General features: G+C 36.9%; 1 protein-coding gene across 2 annotated transcripts in view; it reads left to right on the forward strand.

Moving 5' to 3' along the window:
- LOC103732330 (sodium channel protein type 1 subunit alpha) overlaps positions 1-27562 on the forward strand; it is a 202892-nt gene that overhangs the window by 152721 nt on the left and 22609 nt on the right. For both annotated transcript variants that reach the window (XM_008830884.2, XM_008830891.1), the window contains exons 18-20: positions 21695-21815; positions 23336-23490; positions 26382-26555. In XM_008830884.2, the coding sequence (XP_008829106.1) occupies positions 21695-21815; positions 23336-23490; positions 26382-26555 (450 nt within the window). The remainder of the gene's footprint in view (positions 1-21694; positions 21816-23335; positions 23491-26381; positions 26556-27562) is intronic.

Consider the following 27562-nt stretch of genomic DNA (forward strand, 5'->3'; position numbering starts at 1 on the left):
TTGGATTCCCTGGAAATGGAGGCACAGACTGTTGTTAACTGCCATGTGGGTGCTGGGAATCAAACCTGGGTCCTCTGCAAGAGAAGACAGGGCTCCTAATGGCCGATCCATCTGTCCAGCCCATTAATTTTTAATATGTACAATGTACATTAGAAATATTTGCTAAGGCAGAGTATTATACAATGAAATATTAATACTCGTATTTTTGATCCTGTGGTATGTGATGGCTAATCTTCATTGTCTACTTGCCAAATGAAAAACACCTAGGAACTTGATGGGGCATTCCCTTGGGTATGCTGATGAGGCGTTTCCAGAGTGTATTAACTGAGGAGAAGACTAACCCTGAATGTAGGTGATACCATCCCAAGGGCTTGGGCAAACAGACTGAATAAAAGCAGAGAAAGGAGGAAGCCAGCTGAGAGATTGCCTTTCCCTGCTTCCTTGTTCAGCATAACCTGAACTGCTCTGCACTAGCATGGACTCCTGGCCATGATGCAGTGTGCCTTCTGAAACTTAAAGCCAACGTAAATCTTTCCTCCTTTGAAAGTGCTTTGCCAAGTATTTTATCACAGAGATTCAAAAGTAGCAAATAAATAGAGCATCAAGCATCTTATTTATGTGTTTTTGTGTATATATAAACTCAGAAAAATGCCAAATTAAAATAGGACGTGTGTTGTTCATAGATAAATACCTGTAGCATATGTTCTGTTCATATGTAAGGACCTTGGATAATATTCTTTGTCACACACACACACACACACACACACACACACACGGCACAGTGCATTCCATATTTTGATTATTACATTCCAGATTAATTTCTTTTTATTACTTATAATAAATTGAACTATCATTAAGCTCCATGAATAGATTCTTTATAACAAACCAAGTCTCTAAATAAAAACACTAATTTACATTTAAAGGTCAAGTTAAAAAAAGCAATAACAAACTATTGCATTGGTTACTCATAAAGAAATATTGAGTGTTTTCACTGTTTTGTATTGCTTCATTTTCAAGGTCACAACCATTTTTTGTAGAGAATATTTTTTCAATGCAAGAAAGGTTGCATAAATCCACTGCAAAGGAAAGGTGCTCTTAGCATCAAGATTGTAGTTATTAAGTGATTTTTGAATGCCCTAGTGTACAAGGCTAAGTGGATATTTCAGATAAAATGTGGTTTCTGCATTCTTTCAGCTCACCTATTAAGTAATCCTGCCAAATATATATAGATTCCACAGATCAGTGACTAAGTGTATAATTTATCTGCTGAAGTTCATGTGTAAAAAGTATAGTTTTTAAGTTACTAAGTACATTTAGAATTTAATAATTAAAGCTTTATTGCTAGCTTAAAAGGTACTAAAATGGAATTTTAAAATATTCTATTAATACCAAAACAGTGTAAATGCATCCACTGGAGTCTATTCAGCCCATCCAGTGGTCGTATGTAAGTCATACTCTGCCTCACCCAGCAGCAACCAGTCTCAAATAGTATTCAATCTAGTCCTGGCCTGCCACCTATTTCTCATCTCCCCTTTGGGCCCTTGTATAATTGAGCTGACGTGTGTCCCATTCTCGATACTACCGCTGCCACAGGCTCACATGAGTGGCCTGGAGGCCTCCACCTCCATGTTCATGAACCAGACCTGGCTCTTACAATCTTTCCACCTCCTCCTTGGCAATGGTCCCTGAGCTGTGGGTGGGTGAGGTTCCACACTGGAGTCCCATCCACAGTCTCTTATTTTCCAAAACTTGGCCAGTCATGGCCTTTTGTGTGCATCACACTCTGATGTACGTGGAAGCCACGCTGGTGAGAGTTGAGGGGTGCTTTAGACCTCTCTCTACTCCTTATTCCGCTATGATCCATGAGTCTTAGTTGTAAAGATTCAACTGCAGATGTATCACCTAGTACTGGGCAAGCATATATTCTCTGTACCTGACCTGATGTGAAACTCTGCAGTAGCCTCCACCTGTTGCCAAAAGAAACTTTTTGATGAGTGCTGGATGGCATGCTTGTCACTCTAAGGGAGGTCTCTTCTATCTGGTACTGAGTTCCCTACCAAGTAGCTCCTAGGTATGCATATGCATTAATTTTCAGACATTTTATGTGCATTTCTCATGGGTTTCTAGGGCATCACTCTTCCCTATAGTTTTCCCAGCCCCCCGAGATTCACTCATCTCTACTCTTTTTTCTCCCATCCACCTTCCCTCCTCCCTCCCTCTCTAGTCACACTGCCCCCATTTTTCCCACCCTCCCCTCAATACCTCCCAACTCCTGCTATCTTTCCTTTCCTGACTTCCCTCCCTCACCCACACCATGGTCCCTTGCATGTCCCTCCCTCCTCTCCTCCCTGCCAATTGCTCCCACTTTTCTCACCTCCCTTAAGTAACATCTGTTCCCTACAGATGTTCCCATCCCCCTTTCTGGTTGTTTCTTGTCCTTTACCTCCATGTATCCTTTCCCTTACCTGGCTCCTGGTGTTACATCAGAATTTAAATATTCACATATAAGGGATTGGTGCTACAATCCACAAATGAGTAAGAACATACATCACTTGCTTTTCTGTGTCTGTGTTACTTCACTTAGTATAATACTTCTAGCTCCATCCATTTACTTGCAAATTTCATAATTTCATCTTTTCTTTACTGCTCAGTAGAACTCCATTGACTTGGTATACACATTTTCATTAACCATTTGTCATTCGAGGGACACATAGGTTGTTTCCATTTCTTAGCTATTGTGAAGAGAGCAGCAACAAACATGGATGTATAGGTATCTCTACAGTATGATGAGTCTTTTGGGTATATGCCAAGGAGTGGTATTACTGGATCATATGGTAGGTTCATTTTTAATTTTTTGAGGGTTCTCCACACTACTTTACATAATGGTGCACAAGATTGCATTCCCACAAGCAGTGAGTGAGCGTTCCTCTTTCTCCACAACCTCTCCAGCATTTGCAGTCTTTCGTTCTCTTGATCTTTGCCAAACTGACTGGGGTAAAATGGAATCTTAGTCATTTTTATTCTGAATTTCTCTAATTACTAAGGGTGTTGAGCACTTCTTAAGGTGTGTCTTAGCCATTTTTATCTTGTTTAGAACTCTCTGTTTAGGTCTATTACCCATCTTTTTATTGGGTCGTTTATTTTCTTATTTCTTTTTTGAGTTCTTCATATATTCTAGATATTAATCCTCTGTCTGATGTGTAGCTGGTGAAGATTTTCTCCCACTCAGTGAGTTTCTGCCTCCCTTCTTTAAATGTTTCTTTTGCTATACAGAAACTTTGTAATTTTATGAGGTCCCACTTACTGATTATTGGCCTTAGTGCCTGAGCAGCTGGTGTATGACTTAGAAAGTCCTTTCCTATGCTTATTTCTTGGAGGGTGCTGCCTATGTTTTCTTCTAGAAGTTTCTGAGTTTCAGGTTTTATATTGAGGTCTTTGATCCATTTGGAGTTGACTTTCATGCAGGGTGAAAATAGGATTCAATTTCATTTTTCTGCAGGTGGAGATCCAGTTTTGCCAGCACCATTTGTTGAAGATGTTATCTTTTCTCCATTGTGTGTTCTTGGCACCTGTGTCAAATATTAGGTGGTTGAAGTTGCATGTACTTCTATTTGGGTATGCTATTGTTTTCCATTGATCTATATGTCTATTTTTGTGCCAGTACCATGTGGTTTTTATGACTATAGCTCTGTAATATAATCTGAGGTCTGGTATTGTGACCACCCCCTCCCCCAGCATTGTTGTTTTTGCTCAAGATTGTTTTGGCTATCCGGGGTCTTTTGTGATTCCATATGAATTTTAGGATGATTTTGTCAAGCTCTTTGAAGAATGTTGTGGATATTTTGATTGGGATTGCACTGAATCTAAATTGCTTTTGGTAACATGGCCATTTTCACAATATTGAGTCCACCAATCCGTGAGCATGGTAGGTCTTTTCATCTCCTAGTGTCTTCCTCTTTCTCTTTCTTTAGAGTTTTGAAATTTTAATTGTAGATATTTTTAATGTCTTTGGCTAGGTTTATTCCCAGGTAGATTTTAAGGTTATTGTGAATGGGAGAGTTTCCTGAATGATTTTCTGATTGCTTTTTATTGGTATATAGACAGGTTCCTGATTTTTGTAAGTTGATTTTGTAAACTGGAAAATTATTAATCATTCCTAACAATTTTTTGTTGGAATTTTTGGGATCTCTTATGTATAATATCATATCATCTGCAAATAGGGATAATTTGACCTCTTCTTTTCCAATTGGTACATCTTTAATTTCTTTCTGTCATCTTATTGCTGTTGCAAGAGTTTCAAGCACTATATTGAAAAGGAGTGAAGATAGTGGACAGCCTTGTCTGGTTCCTGATTTTAATGAGAATGCTTCCAGTTTTTCTCCATTTAGGATGATGTTGGCTATGGGTTTGTTGTATACAGCTTTAATTATGTTGAGGTATGTCCACTATGGACAAATTCCTTCTAATACTTTTAACATGAATACATGTTGGATTTTTTCAAATGCCTTTTCTGCATCTATTGAGATGAACATGTGATTTTTTTTTCTTTAAGCCCATTTATATGTTTTATGACATTTTATTGACTTACATATGTTGAACCATCCCTGCATCTCTGGAATAAAACCGACTTGATCATGGTAGATGATCCTTTTTATGCATGGCTGCATGCATTTTGCAAGTATTTTCTTGAAGATCTTTGCATCTATTTTCATTAAGGATTTGCATCTGGAGCTTTCTTTATTGTTGTTGTATCTTTACCTGGTTTGGGTATTAGACTGATATTGGCTTCATAGAAGGAGTTTGGGAGTTCTCCCTCTGTTTCTATCTTTTTGAATAATTTAAACAGAATTCATTGTAGATTTTCTTTGAATATCTGATAGAATTCTGCTGTGAATCCATCTGGGCCTAGACCTTTTTTAGTCGGGAAGTTTTGTATTACTGTTTCAATGTCTTTATTTGTTATGGGTCTTGGTTTAACTTTGATGCTGGCCATGATTTTAGAAATTCATCCATTTCTTTTAGGTTTTCAAATGGAGTATAGATATTTTAAAGTATTCCCTTACAAAATTTTGGATGTTTTTCTTTTTTTTTTTTTTTTTTTATAGAACTGTAGCAGCTGAAGTTAGGAAGCAGATCTCTGGACAATATAGTGGTTCTCCCCAGCTGCTCAAAAACCTCAACATTGTTGATTTCTTGCAGAAGACCTGGTTCGAATCCCTGCACCCACATGGCAGCTAACAACTTTCCAGGGGATCCGACCACCTCTTCTGTCCTCTGCATGTATTGCACGGCACAAGTGCACTTACCTACACACAGGCAATACATGCATACATAGAAAATAAAAATAATAAATAAAAAAATGACAGAGGTGGTAAAATCTGTGATAAGTTTTTTAACTACAATTTGAAAATTTTTAACATGTGAATGCATAAAAAAATTAAGATGATTTCATAGATGCAGTAATGGGAAGACAGACAGATCTGTAATGAGACAAAATGTTAAGCGTAGAATCTAGGTAGTAGGCATGTGGGTGTTTACTGTATGACTTCTTCAACTTTTTGTCTAAAATACCTTATAGTGAAATATTGGCAAAGAATGAAAAAAAGTCTTGTGGTAATTAACATTAATATGTATGTACCAAATTTGTAATGCTATCATACCTATATAGTTAATATTTATCATTGATGTTGTTTTGTTGAATTGGAATCTCATCATGTTGCCCAGGTTAGCACTGAACTCCTGGGTTCAAGGGATCACCCCTGCAGCAACTTCTTCAGTAATTAAGAATGTACATGTATAATGCTGTGCCCAGCTTATAAGTCATTTTTCTTAAAAAGAATTAAACCTCTCTGGGTAAGTAGAATATTATAAAAATAAAAGAACTCCTTTTTACACAAATTAGCTCAACATTTGTCCGCCAAGTAAAACACTTATGCTAATTGGTAGCAGGACTTTTTTTCTTCTTCTTCTTTGATTTATTTATTTATTTTTATGGAGTTTTGTCTACTCTAACATTACTCCCTCTGAAGAGGTAACCCTAAAATCTTTTAAGGATCAGAAATGAGCTCCCAAATACTTTTGACATTTTGGGGCTTTGGGACAGAGTACGTTGCTAAGAGGCCCAAGCACATTGTGAGTTTTAGCCAAGAAACTGGCTACTTTTCTTTAAGATTTTTTTTTACCCTAACTGCCTAGCCAATTCCTATATCCTATTCTTATCACACTATCCTTTGAAGAGGTTACCCAAATTGCCAATAGGGAATTGGGATGCAGACCGCTCTGGGTTCTTCCATGCTGAACAGGGATGTAGGGTGAGGCAATTGGAGTACCCCTTCAGTGGGTCTATGAAGATAGTTTTTAATCAAACCATTTGGTTTGTCAATAAAATCTGACTTGGCATTCTACTGTTTTTGTTGTGCTAGGGATCAAATCCATGGCTTCACACATGCCAGGCAAATATTCCACCACTAAGCCATACTCCTAAGCCCTGAAATCTTACCTGGAAACCCAGCATATAAACCTGTAGAAAGGTTTGGTTGAAGCATCCACAAAAGCATCCCTCCATTGGGTTCCTCCTCATCTTTCTTTTGTCTGTCAAGGCTGGACTCTAGAGTAATGGATTCAGGATTTGCCTTCAGGAATTTTGATAGCTCTTGGAGTGGTTAGAATCAGTGTCAGTTCCCTCTCAAAAGCTTCTAGATAGGGGGAGAAAACAAATTTATCCATCATTTTAGAACAAAAGCTGGTTGCCTTCCTTAGATACAGGTGGGCACTACAGTATTGGAGACCAAGATTTGAAGTCTTACATCTGAGCAGCACTTTCTGGTTAGGAACAAAATCATCAGTGAGAAATAATTGCCTAAATAACTTTTTAAAAATTATTTATTTAATACTTAGAATACTTAGAAGAAGCATTTCATTACATCAGCATTGCCATATTCAATAACAATTTTCTGAGCTAGGATGCATCTCTTTCAAAATTGGCTGTACATTTTTAGGTTTACAGTTGAATTATTACAGCTGTACAATATTGTACTCAATATAAACCCTTTAAGACATAAAATTAAATGAGGTGCTAACCTTTAAAAAAGATCTCCATTTCATTATTAAAATACAGAGTTTCATACAGAAAATTTCTTTTTTTTTTTTTTTTTTCTTTTTGAGACAGGGTCTCCCTGTAGTTCCAGCTGACCTGAACTAACTATATAGAGCAGGCTGGCCTTGAACTCACAATGAACTGCCTGCCTCTGCCTCCCGAGAAAACTTCATTTTTAATGCAATTGACGTTAATATGTTTGCACATGCGTTTCTAATCTTTATGTATCAGATTATTACTAGTCACAATTAGTTACTTTCTGAGCTCCTTGGCATCTGAGCATGGATATAAAGTCATCAGGTAGATTTCAATGATAATGTTTTTCATATCTACTAATTATTAAGGAGCAAATTTTTATGCTTTGAAGAATTATTATTTTTTTAATCATTATATTTTAAAATTTTTTAATAACTGCATGATTAGAAGTTTTTCACTACAGCTTTAACATATTCACTAACACACTCCAGAGCAACAGTACATCTCTTTCACAAGTGGGTGCAAGTTTCTAGGTTCACAGTTGAATTAATATAGTTATATATTATTGAACTCAGTATCAGCCCTGTAAGACATAAAATTGGATGACTTTTTAACCTTTAAAAAAGATAAACATTTCATTTTATAATATATTGTTCCTTGCAGAAAGACTCATTGTTTTTGCTATGAACGCTGAGATGTTGGCACATGCATCTCTAATCTGTATGTATCTGATTATTAGTAGTCATAATCGGTTGCACTTGGATCCTTGGCACCTGTGTATGTCTATAAAGTCATCAGGTAGATTTCAATGGTAATGTTTATAAACGCTACTAATTAGCATGACATAAATTTCCATGCTTCCTCCTCAAATATAATACATTTTTAAAAAAATAGTTTCTAGTTTAATTCCAGTGTAGCATGAAATTATCATACAACTTCTATTTTTTTTTCTTTTGTATGTTTATATCACACAGAACATCCCAAACCATCTCATTTGGCTATACACCCACTTCCCAGATAGCACCCTCCCATAGCTTCCCTCCCCCCATTAGAGCCCTTATACGCTGATATCCCTGCTACTGTCTGCTGTGTTGTCAGCACCCCAGCCATCCCCCACTACTTGCCCTTCTGGTGAATCTAGTCAGCCTATCTAGAGGTCTTTGTTTTAGGAGGGTCAGCTGTTCCTCATCTAGCTGGAATCAGTTGTCAATATTCCTTTAGATAAGATTGGGGTCTGCTGTTCATTTTCCCAGTTCTCTGCTGGGTTACTCTCTGGGAGTCCCTTTGGCCACCCTGGCCAACAACTCAAAAGAAGGTATCATCACCTGTCTGGCATTGTTGCTTGTTATGTAGCCTTCAGCTATTCATATAGACTCTTAAGAAATTATATTGGCCCCTTTAACCTCTGGTTGTACTTTCCTTTGGGGTGTTTAAGGCCATATAGTTGGCCCAGATAAACCGATTTATTTTTACTCTTAAGGTTGTTTAAGGATCTGTTCCTCAGGGGTCACATGGACTTGGGAGGAGCCCCTGGCTCTTTTCTTTTACCAGTTCTGCCTATGTGACGATAAGTCAAAGGTCCTGCTCGACCATGGTTGGCTTCGCTTGGAAGCATGTAGGAGGTGATTCCCCTGTGTTGACCCTCCTCTTTGTAGACTGGACACTGGTTCAAGTCCATCTGGTGGGGTCTCCTTGGCCTCCTTGATCAAGAGGACAGGTGATCCACCACCATTACAGGACATTTTGAAAGATACTCATAGACCCCTGGAACTAGTCAACCTAGCAGGGCAAGGAGCAAAAACTGTCCTTTATGTCCCTCTGACCAAATTATTATAGACCTCCAAGTATATCTGTTAAACATCCAAGAAGGTTAGTTCCACCAGCCTGGTACTTTTAATTACTGTGTGTCTTATAGCTAAATCTTGCTTTTTTATGTAGACTTAAACCTAATGTCTGGAAAGCGTAATCCCCGTGAACTCGTAAAGAAATGTACTGATGACTTTACTCTTTGGTTATACTTCCCTTTTGGGTGTTTAAGGACATACAATTAGACCAGAAAAACTGATTTGTTTTTACTCTTGAGGTTGTTTGAGGATCTGTTCCTCAGGAGTCATATGGGCTTTGGAGGAGCCCCTGGCTCCTTTCTTTTACCAGTTCCATCTTTGTGAAGATAAATCAAAGGTCCTGCTCGACCACGTCTGGCTTCACTTGGAAGCGTGAATGAGATGTTCCCTCTGGGTTGACCCTCCTCTTTGTATACTGGACACTGGTTCAAGTCTATCTCATGAGTTCTCCATGTCCTCCCTGAACAAGAGGACAGGTGACTCACCAAAGTTACAGGACATTTCGAGAGATGTTACATAGTCCCCTGGAACTTAGTTGACCTTGGAGGGCAAGTGGCAAAAGCTGTCCTTTAAATCCCTCTGACCACATTAGTATAGGCCTCAAACTCTGGCTGTTGAACATCCAGTAAGGTTAGTTCCACCAGTCTGGTACTTTTAATTGCTTTTAGGGTGTTCCACAGGTTTTGTTGTGTTGTGTTCTCATTTTCATTTTGTTCTAGGAATACTTTTATTTCTTTCTTAATATCTTCTTTGACCCATTCATGATTCAGGAGTGTGTTGTTTAATCTCCATAAGTGTGTGTTTACTAGAGCTTCTTTTGCTGTTGATTATAAGCTTTATTGCACTGTGGTCTGATAGAAGGCATAGAATTATTTTATTTTTTTTGTATTTGTTGAGATTTATTTTGTGCCCCAGAATGTGATCAATTTTAGAATAATTTATAAAAGCTGCTGAGTAGAAAGTGTATTCTTTGGTGGTTGGGTGGAGTATTCTGTATATATCTGTCAGGTACATTTCATGTAGTATGTCACTTAATTTAGATGTCTTTCTGTTTATTCTTTGTCCAGCTGACCTGTCTATTAAAGAAAGTGGGGTATTAAAGTCTCTCACTATCACTGAGTTGGTGTCAATCTCTGTTTTTTAGTTCTGGACTATTGATTTTATGAAATTGGGTGCTCTAGAGTTTGGTGCATAAATGTTCATGATTGTAATATCTTCTTGGTCAATTTTTCCTTTGATTAGAATGAAGTAACCCTCCTTATCTCTTCTGATGAATTTTAATTTGAAGTCTATTTTGTTAGATATTAAAATGGTGACACATGCTTACTTCTTAGGGCCATTTGCTTGGAATATTTTTTTCATCCTTTCATCCTAAGATAATGTCTATTCTTGAAGGTGAGATGAGTTTCAAAAGACAACAAAAAGATGGGTTTTTCTTTCTTTATCCATTGCACCAGCCTGTGTCTTTTGACAGGGAAGCTGAGGCCACTGATATTTAGTGTTATTATTGAAAGGAGTGTATTGTATACTGACATTTTAATTTCTTTGTGTTTGTGGCCCTCTTTTGCATTTCCATTGTTATACTTTTATTTTCTTTTTGTAACCTCTTGGGCATTCCTATTCTTTTCTTTGGTCCTTTGGATTGCTTCAAGTAGTCTCTGAAGTGCTCATTTGGAAGACATGATTCTTTCAGTATATTTATGTCATGGGAAATTTTCTGTTCCCCTTTGACCTTGATAGATAGTTTTGCTGGATAAAATGTTTGGGATTGGCATCCATAGTTGTTTAGAACTGGGTAATACTTTGTTCCATGCTCTTCTTGCTTTCATAGTTTGCATTGAAAAGTCAGCTATTATTCTGATGAGTTTTTCCTTTATATGAAATTTGTTTTTTTTCTTTAGCAGCTTTCAGTACCCTCTCTTTGTTCTGTACATTTAATTTTTTATATTTTATTTATTATTTTTATTTTATGTGTGTGAGTGTTATGCCTACATGTAAGTAAGTGCACCCATGTTGTGCAATGCTGGCAGAGGACAGAGGAGGCTGTCAGATCCTCTGGAACTGGAGTTACAGACAGTTGTTAGCTGCCATGGGGGTGCTGGGATTCAAACTCGGGTCTTCTGGCAAGAACCACTGAGCCATCTCTCCAGCCCCATTTAATGTTTTTACTATGATATGTCATGGGAACTTTCTGTTCTGATCATGTCTTAATGGTGTTCTCTGTTCTTTTTGAATCTGTATAGGTATATCTTTCATTAATTTAGGGACTTTTTCTTCTGTAATCCTATTGAAGATCTGTTCAGTGCCATTGGTTTGAGTTTCTTCTCCTTCATGTACGCCTATAATACATAGATTTGGTCATTTCATGTTGTCCCACATTTCCTGAGTATTCCATTCCTGTGTTGTTGTTTTTTAATTTTGCATAGTCTTTGCTTAAGAAGTCCAGATCTTCAGTTTATCCTGAAGTCTTGATATTCTGTTTTCCATTTCATTCATTCTGCTTGTGAGACTTTCTCCTGTTGTTTTTAATTGGATTATCGAGTCTTTCTGTTCCATATACAATTCCATTTTGGTTTTCTCCACTATTTCTCTTTAATGAATTTAATTTTCAAATTATGATTTTTTTGATATTTCATTAAGTTGCATATTTGTATATTCTTGAGCTTCTGTCAAAAGTTTATGCCTTTCCTCTTTGAATTCTTTGAGTTGTTTGTGTTTTCTTTAAGTTCTTTGATCATGTTAATGATTGTTCCTTTAAATTCTGTGTCCTGGGCTTCTGCAGTGTGGTTCTCAATGCTGTGCACTTCTGTAGGATTCATGGGTTTTATTGGGGACATATTTTTCTTGACTTTTATATTGTTTGTGTTTTGCATTGCCATTTAGACACATGGGTGTTCTTTGTTGGTTATTTGTTCAACAGGAACTTCTCTGTTTTTGCTTAATTTAATTTTGATTTCTGTATTGTTATGTAGCACTTTTAACTGCTGAACCATCTTACTGACCTGTCGAAGGTGACTATTAAGAAAAAATAAGTAAGTAAAAAGCAATTGCACACACAGTGTACCAGGCAGTATTCTCAGATGAGCCCACTGATTTTTGCCCTCGTATAGACCTCACCCATTGAGTGTGGTTAGAACCTGTAACTGTAATAACATATCACTTTGTAATTTTACTTATGGCAAAAAGATGTGCTTTTTGGGCCTGATCAATCAAGTGACCCCCCTTTAGCAGACTTTTCTCTGGCCTGTCACAAAGACAACACCAGAGTCAAGTCTGGGCTGGCCCATAGGAAAGCAAACACATGTGCTGTAAATCGAAATGAGTAGCCTGTGGCCAGATAACTTGAGTAGCCTCTGGTTGCTAAGAGTGGTTATGGACAGTGAGTTAGCAGGACAGTAGTGAGCACAGGCCTTTAACTGTAAGAAAATAAACTCTGAAGTCAACAACAACCTTGGGAGATCATGACTTACAAATGAACACCATATGTCCTCTCAATACCTTGATGTCAGATAATGATCCCATAATCAGAAACTCCAACGATGCAGTATCAAATGTGACATATATAAACTGGTAGTATTTTGTTTTAAGTTGTATAATTAGTTACACAATAATAAAAAGTATACATTGATAAATAATTGCTTATCAAATTCAAAAGACTTCTATATATAAGGAGCAATTACAATGTGATAAAAACATGAACACTCCAACGTGAAAGAACAAGCTAACACTGAGTGTGATGGTGCACACCTACAATTCCAGCACTTGGTTGGCAGAAACAGGAGGATCATGAATTTGAAGCAATCTAGGCCTACACAATAGGAACCTGTCTCAAAAAAATTATCCAGATGAATGGATAATTAAAATTTGGTACATATATAAAATGGAATATTATTCCACTCTAAAGAAAAATGAAATCACAAAATTTCACAGCAAAATGAATGTACCTATAATGTATAATAGTAAGTGAAGTCATCCAATCTCAGGAAGTAAACAAATAAAGATAAAATGTTTTCTCTCATACAGATCCTAGCCTATAATGTGTACATGTACATGTGTAATCATATAAACAAATGCATGTGTGTGAGAATATTACAATATTTAGAATAGAAAACAAGAAAGAGTTAATTGAAAAGAAAAGGAGCATTGTTTTTTTTTTTTTTTTCTTTTATGGTAGATACGTGAACATTCTGCGTATTGAAGCAGTAGGAATCATTTCAGTATTCCACAAGAGTTCAATAAGTGCTGCCCTTTTGGGACAGTGATTGTGAGAGTTTTGAGTCATTTTTTATTTCATTGACCATTAATGCAGTGGAAATTGGACATGAGTGGACACTGAATGAATGTTTTACATTGACCCACTTGGAAAAAGTAGTTTGTTGTTGTTGTGGTGGTGGTGGTGGTTAATGTTTGCTGCAGGCTGTGTCATGGCCTTGGTTGCTTTTTGTAAGAGTTGTCGTTGTTGGAAATTCTTAAATAAAACTGATTTAAATTTTTTAAAAAGCATAGTCAAATAATAATAACAAGACTCACAAACAGAAAACAAGCAAATGGGAGCTGGAGAGATGGCACAGTGATTAAGAGCACAGACTGCTCTTGCAGAGGACCTAGGTTCTGTTCCCAGCAGTCACATGTTGGCTAACAACTGTCCACCCAAAACTCCAGTTCCAGAGAATCTGACGCCCTCTTATGGCCCTGAAGTCATTGCATGCACAGGTGCACTTTCATACATGCAAGTAAAACATTTGCATACACAACAAAAATAAATAAAATTTTCCTGTCTTATTGAATTTTTTGCAAATCTCACAATATATAATTTTATCATATTTATATCCCTCAACTATCTGTACCCCATCACTACCCTTCACCCAATTTCCTGTACTCTATTATATAAAATAAAATTGTTTAAATAGGCAAATGATAGGGATGATCTGTAGTATATAAAACATTATGTTCTGTAGAATTATTACACTTAATTGCAACCAAGTAAATTAATATGAAAATATTTTAATGTCTCACTTAAAATTTGGTCAATGAACAGTTGAAATGAAACAGGAAGGACAAAAAAAAGCCAGGTAAAACAGGTGTATAAGGCGTTCCACCAGTGAAGAGTGTGTACAGAAACAACACAGATCTTGCATTTCTGGAAAAAAGGACCAACATTTCTCTAGGATTAGCATGTGTTATCCAGAATAGAATAGATTCAGACATAAGTTCAGTCCCCCTTGCATTGAGCTTTCTACTATTTTTCAAGTTAGCTGAGGTAGCATGACTTAAGAGTGGGGCAGGTTCCCTTCATAAGAACCACAGTCTTTCAAATGGGTTAGTCATGATGTGCCTTCCTTGGCAAATGTTTATTGAGGAAGTAGAATTTCAGCTAAATATGAGTAATCTTTGTAACAATTTTGTATTCATATTCAACTCCAGAAGAGTGTGTAAACTCCTTCTGAATCCACAAGAATTTAACAGCTTCATTTTTTAAAATGACACATATTTATGGTTTTTTTAATCACTTTGGGACTGTTATTCCAACACTGGCTCAATATTTGGAGTGCTTCCTACTCTCTTTAGCATGTGATATGCCTACAATCCATTCTATACAATCATACTTTAGACTTTGTCAGAGGACAAGTCTGAAATGATCTTATAAGGCAACTTGAATTAAGAAGCCTTCTAGATGTTTATGATCTTTCCCCTTTCATAATGATTCTTCAGCTGGGAATTCTAACAAATGTTTATAATCTCAGCATTTGAGACACTAAGCCAAGAGGATCAAGAGTTTTAGATCAGCTAAGGCAAGAATCTGTTCAAAAAGTAAAAAATGATGCAAGGCGTGGTGGTGCACGCCTTTAACCCCAGCCCTAGGGAGGCAGAGGCAGGAGGATCTCTGTAAGATGGAGGCCAGCCTAGTCCACATAGTGATTCCAGACTGGCTGAGACAAGGGAGACCTGTCCAAAAAATTAAGCAAATAAAATAAAATAAAACCTGAATTAAATAAATAATAGTGCTATCAAAGTGGCAGTTACATTACTGCCATAGTTGACTAAAGACAGCCTTGCTCATAGCATCCATTTATACCAAGAGGGAACCTGAACTCCTCTGAGCACCTCTGGGACAAGGGCTCACTCTTTCTTTTATTGAAACATTACATTCAGCATGAAATGGAGAAGAAAAAAAATGGCAGGATTTGTCTTATCAGTACATTTGCCCTTTCTGATCCTTAGTGACTTAGAATACCACATATATAAGTACAACAGACATTATCAATTTAATACCTGTTGTTTCTTGGGCAAGGAGGGATCATGAGGGATTAAGGCTATATTCGGAGGTCACAAACATAGCCCAAGGCTCAGTGCACTTGTCTACATTATAAACAAGCTAAGATAAGGTGAACTTTTTGGTTGCAAGATTAGGAATAAGTCCTTTGTCCAGAGGATGTCATATTGTAAACTTCATTAACACAATTATCCATATAGTTTTACATATTTTAATGTATATGGATGGGGTAGAGGAGTCATCTTTACAGAGTGTATTCAATAATTTCAATAGCTTTAATACTGAGCACAATTTTCAAATTATGGAAAATTAATTTAAACAATTACATTACTTTAGATGTTAGAAAATGATTTGAAAAATATTTGATCTTGATAAAATGTAAGCTCACATGATAGAAGCATAAATATATAGACATACTACAGAGTAGCTAGCCATCAGAACAATTTTGTCATACCAAGGGTACTAGTCATTGTATTTTAAAATGAAAATGCCAAGTATCATTAAATTAGTAAGTCAATTACAATGAAGTTAAGTTGTAATAAGATTCAATCTGTGATAAGGCTAGAGAGATGAGCACTGCTATGAGCACTGGCTGCTCTTGCAGAGGACTCAGGCTTGGTTCCCAGCACTCACATGGCAGCTAACAACCATCTGTAACTCCAGTTCCAGGGGATCTGATACCTTCTTCTGACCTCCATGAGCATTTCATGCACATGGTGCACTTACCCACATACAGGAAAAACACTCATAAAATAAAAATAAATAAATAACTTTTAAAAAAGAAGTTTGTGAGACTGAGACAGCTTAGCAAGTAAAGTGCTTGCTACACAAGCATTAGCATCTGCATTTGATCCTCGGGACCCATGCAATCCCAGGACGGCGCAGGTGGCAACAGGTGTATCAGCCAGCCTAGCTTAACTGGTGAGTCCCAGGTCCCAGTGTCTCAAAAAACAACGTGGCAACTCTGGAGGAGTGATACCCAAGGCTGATCTCTGCCGCCACACATGTGCACGTGTGAACATAAACCTCCACACATGTGCATGTGTGAACATAAACCCCCACACATACACACATACACAAAAATCAATTTGTATCCAAAATACTGCACAGATAGCTGCTGGTTAATATTTAAATGAGAGAGAAATTATTATTCTTCCACTGTGAAAGGACAAATAGCCACTATGAACAAAGGCCAGAAAGCTTACCTTGAGTAAAGCACATCTGTGAAAGAGAGATTTGAGGAGTTGGGTGGCATGCTAAGCTACAGGTAAAATTTTCATCTGTCAGCATCTGAAACATCAAATATGTATTGGGCATCTATCACCAGGCAGTGTCTGTAGTCTACAGATGTTAAGCTAAGTGAAACTAGAATTGAAATGATCAGTTTTATGTATAACTCTCCAAAGGAGAGGTACAGAATGAATAGGATGCTTGTAAGAAGCTGGAAGACTGAGCTGAGAAGAGGTATTTCAGAAGCAGAATTAAATTTTGATTTTTTTTTGCTTATCAATATTTGAAATTAGTAGTAGTAAATAAGGAGATTAATATGAGTGTGAAGAAATGATATTATATGCCTTGAGAACCAAGAACTTAGCTAAAAGAGAAAGTTTAGAGGGGCTGGAGAGATTAAGATCACTGGCTGCTCTTCCAGAGGACCCAGGTTCAATTCCCAGCACCCTCAGGGTGGCTAACAACCCATCAATCCAGTGCAGGGGAATCTTATTCCCTCTTTTGGCCTCTACAGGTGTTTACACACATAGTACATTTATACACATGCAGGTAAAACATACACATAAAAAAACAGTAACTCAAAAGAGAGCATGTTGCTGGACACGGTGGTGCACAAGCCTTTAGGGAGGCAGGGGCAGGTGAATATCGTGAGATCAAAGCCAGTCTGGCCTACATAGCAAAAAGTTAAAAAAAAAAAAAAAAAGCAACCATGTGTCCTGTTAGTATTGCTCATCTATGAGAAACGTTGCTTCTATTTCATTGGACTTCTTCCTTTTAGCTTCACACAAAATATCAGTACAAACATTATTTTTGAAGGATACACTGATTTTTCCATACATTTATTGATGTAATTTTAAAATACTTGAGGCTATAAAACATTTTCCAGTAATTGAATCGCTTATTTGATAAGTCTAAAGTTATTTAGCAATGTATTTCTAACCTACTGTATAACTTCTGTCCAGAGAGCATTTGGAATATAAAAATATGGACACATTTATAATAAGAAATTCTAGATATACTAACAATGAATATTACAAACAAGAGTTAAAGCAATAGGTCACATGTGCTCAACAGTAAGACACTGTTAAAGAAATATGCACAGTTGGGCCTGGAGAGATGGCTCAGAGGTTAAGAACACTGACTGTTCTTGCAGAAGACCCGGGTTTAGTTCCCACATGGCAGCTAACAACTGTCCGTAACTCCAGTTCTAGGGGATCCGACAGCGTCTTCTGTCCTCCTCCATGCAAAACATGGGTGCACTTTCATATAGGCAGGCATAACGCTCATACACACAAAATAAAAATAATAAATAAAATAGTTTTTATCTTACAGTTCTGATATAATCTCACTAAAAGAATTGTTTCAATGGCTCAAAATAATAAAGTCACAGTAGAAATAACATACATCTCAGATTATCTTTGGGAATTAGAATGCCAATATAAAAATAACAAGAGAAAAACTGTGAATCCATCTATTGTTTTAAAAAAAGACCTTGTAATACATACTGAAAACTTTATGTAAGTAGCCTAAAACTGACAAAAATATGAATGTGTGCATATGAAAAGTGAATCTTATTGAAATGTGTACCTATTTGACTTTTCAGAAAATGTTATTTTGAAAATTCATCAAAAATTGACTTATGACTTGCAATTTTCGACGTAGTCATTACTTAGATCAATTACATTCCTAGGATGAGAAAAAAACAGTACTTTGTTTCAGCAAATGAATAATCTTTCTTTTCTTTTAAAAGTAGAAAAAATAATCAGTACTTCATATATATCAATAAAAATAGTGGTCCTCATAAGAAAACAGATATTATGGCTGGCAATAAAGTAAAACTAGCTATTGGCAACATTTTACTATCAAATAACAATGTTATTGTTATTGCATTATATTATAACAAGGGGAAAAATAACAATTGTGGAACAGCAAGATTGCTTAGTGGGTAAAGACTCTTGTTGCCAACCTCTATGATGCCATGGTGAAAGGAGAGAACTGACTCCAGCATTGTTCTCTGGCTTCCAGGTGTGTGCCATGATCAACCCCCACCACAACCTCAAGGCAATAACTAAATAAATGTAATAAAAATAACAGTTTTAAGTGCATGTTCATGCTAAGGTTGACCACCTTGCAATTTGATGAAACAATTTATATGCAGAGAATAAATCATTCGTGTGGTGCTTATTTGAGAATAAAGTACTTGACAGCTTTTTGTTCCACTTGTTACTGAAAAATCATACTTTAAAGAAGAGGTTCTTATTTAATGATATCCAATACTCTGACTCTTGTTTGAGATTTTAAAAGATGTACAGAAGTGACTGGAGAGATAGCTCAGTGACTAAGAGCACTGGCTGCTCTTGTGGAGGACCTAAGTTCAGTTCCCAGCACCTACCGTTGCTAACAACAGTCTGTAACTCCAGTTCCAGAGGACCTGATACCCTCTTCTGGTCTCCTTGGCATTGTATGACACAGGTGCTCTTACACATGCAGACATAACACTCTTACACATAAAAAAAAAATAAAAAATCAGTCGATCACAAAAAAGGTAGAGATTAAATCTAGCTAATAAGTTGTGTGTACAGGAAGTCAGATTTTGCTATTAAAATTGACTTTCCTCTGAATTTCTGGCCACACATAAATTTATTCACAAGGGAAGGTAGGCTTTCTAGTAACTAATGAATGTCAGATTACTCAAATCAGATTCACGGATTGTTACATGAAAAATAGGCATATTGCACACAGTGCTTTTGACAGTGAAAGATAATGGGTGATGATGAAATGTTGCTTATATAGTTTTTAAAAAACTGTTATCTATTTTTATTTATGTGTATGTATGTGCCTAACTGTATGTGCACCACATGCTTATGGGTGTGTCTAGAGGCTACAAGACAGTGTTGGAATCCCTGAAACATGAGTTATAGGGAGTTGTGAGCTGCCTGATATGGGTGTTGAGAACTGAAACTGGTTTCTCTGCAAGAGCAACAAATGCTCTTAACTGCTGAGCCATCTCTCCAGCCCCTGTTGTTCACATGGCTTTTATAAAATAAGGAATAAGTCTTATAAAATTAATAATGCCAATAAAAGGCAATGGTATGATACTAGTTACTTATTGAAATGGAAAATCACAGCCTAGAACTATCACCCTATGGCAAGGGCTGAATCCCTGTCATGTTGAGGATAAGACAAAAAGATTTTCAGAAGACCAAATTATCGTGAATGCTGGAGATGGTGACTCCAGTCCATGATTTGATGATTCTCTTCATTTGTAAGAATAGAAAGTCCACAATTTATCACTGGGTATAAATGGTAAAAATGATAGAATTGAAGGTAAGATCATTCAGAAACAAATGCAGTCCAAAATTATATTTAAAATCCATTTGATATGGCATCCTCTGTTGAACAGCATAGATTCCAGCTCTTAAATGGTATAAGCAGGACAAAGTCATATTTATTGAGATGTCAAAATCAGTTTTTTGTGAGAAATCTGTGTAATTTCAGAGGTAATCTTCAAAGTGAACACTCAAAACTATGAACTATTGTGTTATCACAAATCCCAATAACCTGTGATTTTCTATTTTACAAGAAACTCAAAAGAAAGGAAAACAATCAGCTGGATCCAGACCCAGACATAGAAGCCATCTTCCTCTGAGCAACTACAAAAAGAATTTTCCTCAAATGTCAACTTTTTGTTATGTATCTTGATTTTTTGTTGTTGTTGTTCTTTTTGAGACAGGGTCTCCCTGTAGCCCCAGCTCTCCTGGAACTCACTATGTAGACCAGGCTGGCCTTGAACTCACAGAGATCAGCCTGCCTCTGCCTCCTGAGTGCTGGGATTAAAGGCGTGCACCACCACGCCCGGCTATATCTGGAATTTTTATTAATAATTTTAATAGTGTTTAAATTGTATTACTTAAAACAATATTAGATGTTGGGTAGGTGTTGGTGTGTTGCTGAATGCCTTTTAGGGTCTGCATAAATCTATAGTTTGCAAAGTATCGTACTTTATTGCAAATCCCAAATAGGGCCAAGGATGTTTTAGTTACCAATGAACAATAAGCATCTAACACATTATTGGTTTTCAAAAAATATTACTTAACTAAATTAACAAATGCACTAATTACTCTTACCAAAGTTTTAAAGGACACTTTGTCCATATCAGAAAGAATATTCAGAAATAATTCCTGTCTTAGGAGTAAGTTGATATTTTCGGTTTTTTTTTGCCATTCTTCCCTTCTGAGAAGTCAAAAAAAAAAAAAAAAAAAAAAAAAAAACCCTGTGCCATGTGTCCTGTTAGTATTGCTCATCTATGAGAAACGTTTCTATTTCATTGGACTTCTTCCTTTTAGCTTCACACAGAATATCAGTACAAACAATATTTTTGAAGGATACACTGATTTTTCCATACATTTATTGATGTACTTTTAAAATACTTGAGGCTATAAAACATTTTCCAGTAATTGAATCGCTTATTTGATAAGTCTAAAGTTATTTAGCAATGTATTTCTAACCTACTGTATAACTTCTGTCCAGAGAGCATTTGGAATATAAAAATATGGACACATTTATAATAAGAAATTCTAGATATACTAACAATGAATATTACAAACAAGAGTTAAAGCAATAGATCACATGTGCTCAACAGTAAGACACTGTTAAAGAAATATGCACAGTTGGTGCTGGAGAGATGGCTCAGCAGTTAAGAACATTGACTGTTCTTGCAGAAGACCCAGGTTCAAATCCCAGCACCCACATGGCAGCTAACAACTGTCTGTAACTCCAGTTCCAGGGTACCGACAGCCTCTTCTGTCCTCCGGGGGCATTGCACAACACGGGTGCACTTACCTACATACAGGCATAACACTCATATACTTAAAATAAAAATAATAAATAAAATGTTTTTTAAAAAGAAATATGCACAGCAAAACATTAAAATACAGAATAGCCTAACAACATTATTTCCTTCGAAGGAGGCATTCTCTTCCTTTGACTCTCCTCTTTTTCCTCCTCCATCCTCCAACCCCTCACCCTCTCTTCCTTTCCTAGTCCATAGGATAGAAGTTTACTCAGTACATGTTGTTGATGGTTATTTGTAATATCACAACATGGAAATCTTGATTTCATGCATAATGCTGTGAATTCTCTAAAAGGAATTAATATAGACAAGATTTCCTATTTCCTCTTCTAAATTTATTTTTTTCAAAACGCAACAGAAAATAAACTCACTAGATGAACTGAATTAAAGGAATTTGCTTTTTATGTCCATCTCATGTACAGAAACTTAATGAAAGCAGTAGTTCTTCAGAAGGTAGCACTGTGGACATTGGGGCACCTGCAGAAGAACAGCCTGTCATGGAGCCTGAAGAAACTCTTGAACCTGAAGCCTGTTTCACTGAAGGTAAAGATGAACATGCGTGTGTCAATATTTCATCTTCGGAGTGTAGCCTTTACAGGTTTAATCACCCACAGTGGATTGCTTAAGCAGAATAAAACTTAGCAATAGATTTTTTTCAATTATCCCTAATATGTTGTTAGATAAAAGTTTTTAGAACCTAGTGTTGTGGATTATTTCCTTCTATAACATGGCAGGGATCATGCGTCTGAAGAAAAAATACTTTATATTTTTTAACTTAATTTTTTATAATTTCATGCATGAGTACTGTATTTATATATATCATTCTACCCCCTCAAATCTTCCCATATCTTCCCCCCCAAGTGCCTTGCAAATTCATGACCTCTTTAACTATTATTGTTGATAGATGATAGATAGATAGATAGATAGATAGATAGATAGATAGATAGATAGATATACATAACCTGTGTCCATTTATTGTTGCTTATATGCACATGTGTTTAACACTGATTATTTGAGATTGAATATTCTTGGGGATTTCAGTTGGAGAAATATGAATCTATTTTTCTACTTGTTCTTTTCCTAATATACCTAACATATCTTCAGTTTTCCTTCCCCCCCCCATATGAGTTTTGTATATCACTCAAAATCTTTTCAAAACTGCCTTCCTATGACCATCATGGAATTTTCTTGTTCTGATGACCAGCTCTAACAAAAAAATGTCCGTGTTGCCTTATGAATTTTGTAATACTGCGTGTTGCTTTACTTCCTTCTTCCTATTCTTTTCCCTTCCTCCCTTGGTTCCTTAGCTCTCTCCTTGTTCTTTTCCTTCCTTCCACCCCCCCTTCTCTTTCTCTAGTTTCCTCTGACATCTTTGCTCTTTCTCCACTTTTCCTTTTTGCCTCAGGGCAAGATTTTTGTATTTAATCTTTTGTTTAAAAACGGAATGTAAAGTGCTTGGGCACAGGTATATATTCTGTACCTTTTTACTTTATCTTTTTATTTTCCCCCATGGTGTTTAGAGAGATATCTACAGACTTTACTCAATAAATGAACAGTGTAAAGAGACAAAAACAGATCAAAGCAGTGTCCTGCAAGTCATGTGTTAGAGAACTCAACTAATTTTGAAAATCACAGACATACTTCTAGGAGCACCAAAAGAAATCCCATCAGATCCATAGTGTCACTCATATACTCTTTAAGAAGTAATTTTTCACTATTATTAATTCCATTTTGAAGTCCTTTTCTAGAGAACCTATAACAGAGTGCAATAGGTTAATAAAGGCAAGTTACTGTTCAGTATTTGTAATTTACAAAGCTTTTCCTTTGAAGATAATCTTGATAAAAAAAGTAATATCATTTAGCAGAGGAACCATTTACAGACACGGAATGACTTCCACTAATTTTTCACTGCTCATGAATACACTCCTGTTGCTTTAAGCTTAAAGAGCCCAGCAAACTAGGGATAGCTGTGTTGGTTAAAAGATGAAAGAGGACTTGACAAGGAATGTAAGGGAAGCAGCAGAACTTTTTTATCTCCTCCTACTTGATCCTTATGCTTGCAGGCTGTGTACAAAGATTCAAGTGCTGTCAAATCAGTGTGGAAGAAGGGAGAGGAAAGCAGTGGTGGAACCTGAGAAGAACATGCTTCCGAATAGTGGAGCATAACTGGTTTGAGACCTTCATTGTTTTCATGATTCTCCTGAGTAGTGGTGCACTGGTGAGTGAATATTAACCCAATGTGCTGCAATACCAACTTTGAAGATCTCCTCACACAGGAGACTTACTAATCCTTTCTATTTCATTCCTTTAGTTTCCAGTGTGTTTTCAATAACCCCACCTTTTCAAAAATATTTTTATTGATTCTTTGAGAATCCCATACAATGTATTTTGATCATAATCAGACACCCTACCCTATCTCTACCCCCACTCTACTACCACCTAACTTTGTTTTCCATTGCTATTTTTCTGCTTTTTTAGGCCTATAGAGTTTGTGCTCCCCAAATGCTCTTGAGTATGGGCCCATCCCTTGGAGTCTGGTCAACCTACCAAGCATACACCCCTAAAGAAAACTGACCCTCTCTCCCAAAAGCTGTAGATTACTAATAGCTTCTCAGCTAGGGCTGGGACTTCTAGCCCACCTCCCACCTCCCATCTTCATACTGGGTTTTTGCCTAACTTGGTCTTACACAAGTCTTATACATGCTTTCACAAGAGCTATAAGTTCAAATCTGCAACTACCCTGTGGTGCTCAGATAGTATGTTTCCTTGTATTCATCTACCTCATCTGGATCTTACAATTCTGCCCCTCTTCTGCAAAGATCCAGAACCTTGGGAGGAAAGGAGGTGATATAGGTGTCCCGTTTAGGGCTGAGCACTCCAAAGTCTCTTATTCATGCACATTGACTAGTTTTGGGGCTCTGTGTTAATCAACATTTGCTGCAAGAAGAAACTTCTCTGTTGAGTCCTGAGAGATTCACTAATGTATGGTTATAACAGTAAGTCACTAGAAGTCAGTTTAATATTATGTTGGTTTAATACTGACAGCATAATAATAGTAGGTCCTCCTCCATGGCCTGTGACCTATGTGGTTACAGGTTTTTGGCCCTGACAACAGAGCCAGGTATGGGTTCTGTCTTGTGAAGTGGGCCTTATATCCACCTGAAGGTGATTGGTTACTCCCATAACATCTGCACCACTATTTCACAAGTGGGCAGGTCTTTCCAAGCCAGGTGTTACTGTAGCTCATGGGGTTCACAGCTGCATAAGGTTGATGATTATTTTTCTTTTAGCATTCATAAAAAATTCTAGTACTATAAAGGCTAGCCAGCATTGATCAAGCATTAAAGTCAGTACCAGCTTGATTTCTCCTTGCTTGTTCTACAATTCACATATGTTGTACCTTCAGAAACAGTGTCTTACCATCAAGTTCTGGTGTAACCCCACCTATTATCTTCCAGACTATTCATTGCATACTCAATGACCAGTCATTTCTGGGTTTGCTTTTGTTGTATGTACATATATTTCCAATCATGCTTGCTTATTATTAAGTAGTTTGGAAATTTGACCTCTCTGCTTATTCATTATAAACAAAATAAATGAAGTGTCAATTTCTCTTTCCTTAACAAAAACAAAAAATATGGAAACCACAGTGTAGTTCATGAAAGTCCTGTTCTGGGATTATACATCCTCTAAATTCTGATGAACTCAATATGGACACTTAGTAAGTCCTTAGGGACCACTTCTTTGTCTTTTCTCACTTGGGTTCACTGTTCTTGGACTACTCAGGAAACAAGAATGTTGATAGCAATAGATAGTTGGCAGCATGCCTAAGTAATTATTTTCAGATTGGTTTCTTTTTATAAGAATGTGTTGGGTCTGGAGAGATGGTTCAGTGGATGAGAGCTGCTCTTGTAGAGGACACGAGTTCAGTTTCCAGCACCCACATGGAAGCTAATGACTGTCTATTACTCCAGCTCCAGAGTATCCAATGTCCTCTTCTGCACTCAACAGGCAATACACGCATAGGTGCACTTAGTACACATGGATGCAAAACACTCAGACACATAAAATAAGAATAAATAAAAATTTCTAATGTATTAATGTATTCGGTTTCACCAAAATCAATTTAGATTCACATGAAAATGATCTATAGATGTATAAATATATCAATGGTATTTTAGAACTACAGATATAATGAAATATTTAAGCAATAAAATGGGTACATATCGATATATGATACATACATACATTTATGTATAGATTAACACGAAGAGCTTGCCTGATTAACACACAGTTACAAGTTTCTAACATGAACACATATTGTTCCTGAAGATTTCTTGATGAATAAAATTATTCCACATGCCACTTTACACAAGAAATATTCTTTCATCATTAAAGTAAGCAACTACTTAAAAATAGAGTGTCAATGGAGGTTCATATTAGAATAGTATACTCTCAGATCAAATCAGAAAGTAATGTCATGTTACCATTATTATCACACAATCTCTCTGCCAAGAAATAAAATTATCAGAAAAATCCATAAACAAAATAGAATCCAGCAGATGGGCATTTAATAAAATTGGATAGTGGTTTAATCACAATTTCTGCTTTATAAAAAAACAAGCCTTCATTCCTTATTTCTTTAATTCCCCTTTATGGGAAACAAAAGGCCTCAAAAGGAAATAAAAGAAATGAGATGAATTTTTTTCTTCCTCTTATGGTGCAGCAATCAATCTCAAGGCTTCATACAAACATGACAACCACTGTAACCCCAAGCCACACCACAGCCAAGGAAACGAAAGATGTGGCTTCAGTTTGGAACAGCTGCATTACAACATGACATCAGGAACTACTTCCTGAAGTAGTCACTTAAGTCATGAGATTATACTTTCACTTCAGAAAGAATCTTGAAATAATAAAGACTCTCCTGGTTTTAGTAGCAATGGAAAGTACAGCTTTCCCTGATTTAAAACCAACCATCCTCTGACAGCTATTGTGCTTGGGCCTTTATGCCCCAAGGAAATACCATTTAGACATTGGAACAGAAAAGTGTAGATTATAGACTGTAGTAGAATTTGTAAAGTAAAATGTGTAACTTTTTCTTTACAGGCATTTGAAGATATATATATTGACCAGCGAAAGACAATTAAAACAATGCTTGAATATGCTGACAAGGTTTTTACTTACATTTTCATTCTGGAAATGCTTCTCAAATGGGTGGCATATGGCTATCAAACATATTTTACCAATGCATGGTGTTGGCTGGATTTCTTAATTGTTGATGTAAGTATCTTATATATTGCATCTTCTGTTTGAGGTACTTTTTTCTTCTTATATTCTAATTCTAAAACAATGTAACTCTGACCACTGCCTTGCCATGACAGGCTAGGCTGCTTAGCCCAAAATTCGCTCACCCGATGACATGTAATACTTGGAAGTCATTGACTAATTTTAACTATTTAAAATACCTTTGGGGAGATACCATCTAGGAGTGTTCTGGTTTGTTTCTTCACTGCTGTGACAAAACACTCTACCAACTTGGGGAGGAAAGGGTTTATTCAGCTTACATCTCCCAGGTCATAGTTCATCAAAGAGCCCAAGGTAGGAACGCAGGACAGGAACATGGAGGCAGGAGCTGGAGCACAGGCCATGGAGGAATGCTGCTTACTGGCTTGCTCCCCTGGCCCCTGCTCAGTCTGCTTTCTTATGCAACATAGGCCCACCAGCCCAGGGGTGGCACCACCCACAGTGGTCTGGGCTCTCCCACATCCCTCATCAAGAAGATGCCCCTCAGACATGGCCACAGGCCAGTCCAATAGAGGAAATTCCCCACTGAGCACAAACACATCACTATTAAACCATAACCTTTCCAATTCTTGTCCCCAAGACACAATATTAACATTAATATCACAACATAAGACAGTACAACCTTAAAAACCCCACAGTCCTTAAAAATCCAAACACTTAAAAGTCCATAGTCTCTTTTAAATGTCTCTTAACTGTGGGTCGGCTTCTGTAAAATCCAAAACAAGTACTGTCTTATTTCAAAGGGAAGAATTGGGCACACCTAAGCAAAACCAAAGTCCAGTAAAGTAGCTCAAGGCTGGACATCTGGGATTCACTCACGATCTTCTGGCTTCCAAAGGGTCCTGGCAGCTCCACTTCTCTGACTCTGCCATCCACAGCACACTCAGCTCATCTCGCAGACCCAGGCCAGCTCCATTCCACATTTACTGCTGTCCTTGGTGGTTGTCCCATGGTCCCACCATCTCCAAAAACCTTGCGTCTCC

Source organism: Nannospalax galili, unplaced genomic scaffold (assembly GCF_000622305.1).
Source record: "Nannospalax galili isolate Female #2095 unplaced genomic scaffold, S.galili_v1.0 scaffold514, whole genome shotgun sequence".
NCBI classification, from domain to species: domain Eukaryota; kingdom Metazoa; phylum Chordata; class Mammalia; order Rodentia; family Spalacidae; genus Nannospalax; species Nannospalax galili.